The sequence below is a fragment of the Fulmarus glacialis genome, unplaced genomic scaffold (genome assembly GCF_000690835.1).
Source record: "Fulmarus glacialis isolate BGI_N327 unplaced genomic scaffold, ASM69083v1 scaffold3796, whole genome shotgun sequence".
Classification (NCBI taxonomy): domain Eukaryota; kingdom Metazoa; phylum Chordata; class Aves; order Procellariiformes; family Procellariidae; genus Fulmarus; species Fulmarus glacialis.
Window position 1 is genome coordinate 1 of NW_009217324.1, and position 2,332 is coordinate 2,332.

Here is a 2,332-nt window from a genome sequence, read left to right on the forward strand (position 1 = left end):
GGTCCGCCGGCAGTGTCTGCCAGGTCATGGACCCATAAATCCTTTCCAGAGGAGGTGCAGAGCACCCAGCCGCTCTGCATGGCTCTCCACTTACAAGGCAGGGGATTTACTGCCCCCCCCCAAAAAGATGAAAAGGAAACCTGCTACTTTTAACAGGATTTTTCATACAGTTTCTTTATCAGCACCATGTGTGCTGGGGGTCCCCCCTTGCCCGGGCGTTTTTGAAGAGTGAGGGATGCTGCGGGGCACTGGTGAGAACTGCTGCTCCCTGTGAAGCTGGGAATGCCCTTCAAATGCCTTTCACCTCAGTTTCTAGAGATCTGAAGTCAGGTGCTGAGGCTCCAGCCTGGCTTCCCCTGGGCCAGCTCACCACTACCTACCTGGCTGCCTGCCCTGTGCCATGCGTGGTCCTGCAACATCCCTCCCTCCCGCTCCGCAGTCCGCGCTGGCACCCCTCGGTGGCACCAGCCTCCCTCCCGTGCTACCGACCCTGGGCACTAGATGAAGTTTCAGCTACAGGGGTAACACTCTCCCATCTGCCTCCAACATGTTGCATTTGACATGAACTAACGTCTCCTATTAATACTGCAAGAAATAGATCTGGAAAAAATCATTTTCAAGCAGAGTTCAGACAGGCCACAAGGAGAGAAACCTCCCCGCAAATGAGCAGGGGACCAGCGTGACGCTCCCCGGCAGACCTACCGGCAAGGGGTTGAAGTTCTGGTCCACCAGGTGGTTGTGGCCGTGGTCGAGGAAGGAGTGCCGCACCACCACGTTGATGCCCTGGCTGGCCAGCAAGCCCAGTGTGTTCAGCCACCTGGGGACAGAGGGAGCAGAATCAGGCCGCCGCAGGGGGACCCCAGCCCCGGCAGCACAGCTGTGCTCCGGCGTACGGCATCGTTCTTGTGCACCCGACCTGGCGCCTGCTCCCAGCCTGAGCCAAAGCCTTCAGATGGTTTTGCGAGCTGGGTATTAACCAGCTCCCACCGCCCTCGCCCTGGCAAGCCTGCATGCCTCTCCCCCGGCCACAGCCACCTCTGCCCCGCCTGTGCTCGGCTTGCATGTCCCGACACTGCGCCTGAGCCCCTGCATGCACCCCAGCGTGACAGCCCTGCGCCCAAAGCCTGGGGTGCCCCTCCAGCCTGCCAGCACCCTGCACCCACTGTCTCAGCAGGGGGGAACACACCATTGCACCAGCCTGTCTCCTCACACCTCCTGGGCAAAGTCTTCAACCCTCGCAGCCTGCCACAGCCCTGATACCCTGGACATGTCCCCGCGCCTCCCCCCAGAGCCCGGATAATCTTCCTCCATCTTTTATGATCACAGCCAGCTCTGAAGATCTGAACTGGGGCTTTGCAGCAGGATGCCCGTGCCACGGGGCTGTGCCAGTAGATAAGCCCCGGAGCCAGGAACAGTTGTGGCTTCAAAGAAGGAGAGAAAATGGTTTCCAGAGCAGAGTCCTGCCCAGCGCTTCCCTGGGCAGGTGCCCCAGGAGTGAATGCACGCAAGGATGCATGGCTGCAGCCTGAACCAAAAACGCAGAGCAGGAGGGGGCCCAGGCGATCCCGAGCTGCTGAGCAAGGCAAGCCTGTTGGGATGCCAGCCCTGGGTCCTGGAGCTGACATGCCTGGATCTCACCTCCCCTTCCACACCCGTGCCCTGCGGGCACACCGTGGGTACCCGTGTGGGATCCTGAGCGGTCCCCTCCTTACTCTGCTTCTCTGGGTATGCCAGAGGCTGGGTCACCTACAGGAAAGCAGAGTTGAGGAGGGATAATAGGGATGCTACAGAGAAAATAACAGTGCCCAGGGTGCTGGGGAGTACCGAGGGGGAGTACAGGTGGGGTCTCTGGGCACAGAGCTGGCCCTCCCCTCGCTGCAGCGGCTTTGCAGCACCCGAGCCCACAGAGCCCGTGGGGGTGGCAGTGCCCTGGCGCCGGGGAGCCGGCATAACTCACAGGAACCCGGCCGCATAGGAATCGGAGAGGTTGTTCATGCCTCCGGCCGAGGTCGCGCCAACGCCTTCCAGCCAGATCTTCTTCCCTGGCGTGTACGTGTTCACTACCTGCGCAGGACACAAAAGCAACCAAAATGACTCTGATGAACCTGTGATTTAAAGCCAAGGCAGACATCTCCTGGGCTACGCTCCAGGAAGGCTTACGGAGACCTTCGGTAATGCCGCTGCTGGGCAGTCAGTGCCTGCCCAGCCCTGGCACAGTCTCTAGGTGTCTTCACCATGACTGAGTGGTGGGAGACTGGTCCTCACTCTCTCCTGCCGCTGCCACATGTCCACTACCCAGCTTCTGGAGCGGCTCCAAACACACCCTCCCAAA

The 2,332-nt window shown here is 60.5% G+C and overlaps 1 protein-coding gene across 1 annotated transcript in view; it reads right to left on the reverse strand.

Annotated features, from left to right (window-relative positions):
• Positions 1–702: 702 nt before the first annotated feature.
• Positions 703–2,332, reverse strand: part of HPSE2 (heparanase 2 (inactive)) — a gene marked incomplete at both ends in the record, with an annotated part of 85,362 nt that continues 83,732 nt past the window's right edge. Inside the window, 2 exons of the mRNA XM_009579609.1 lie at positions 703–817; positions 1,958–2,064. Of these exons, the coding sequence (XP_009577904.1) occupies positions 703–817; positions 1,958–2,064 (222 nt within the window). The remainder of the gene's footprint in view (positions 818–1,957; positions 2,065–2,332) is intronic.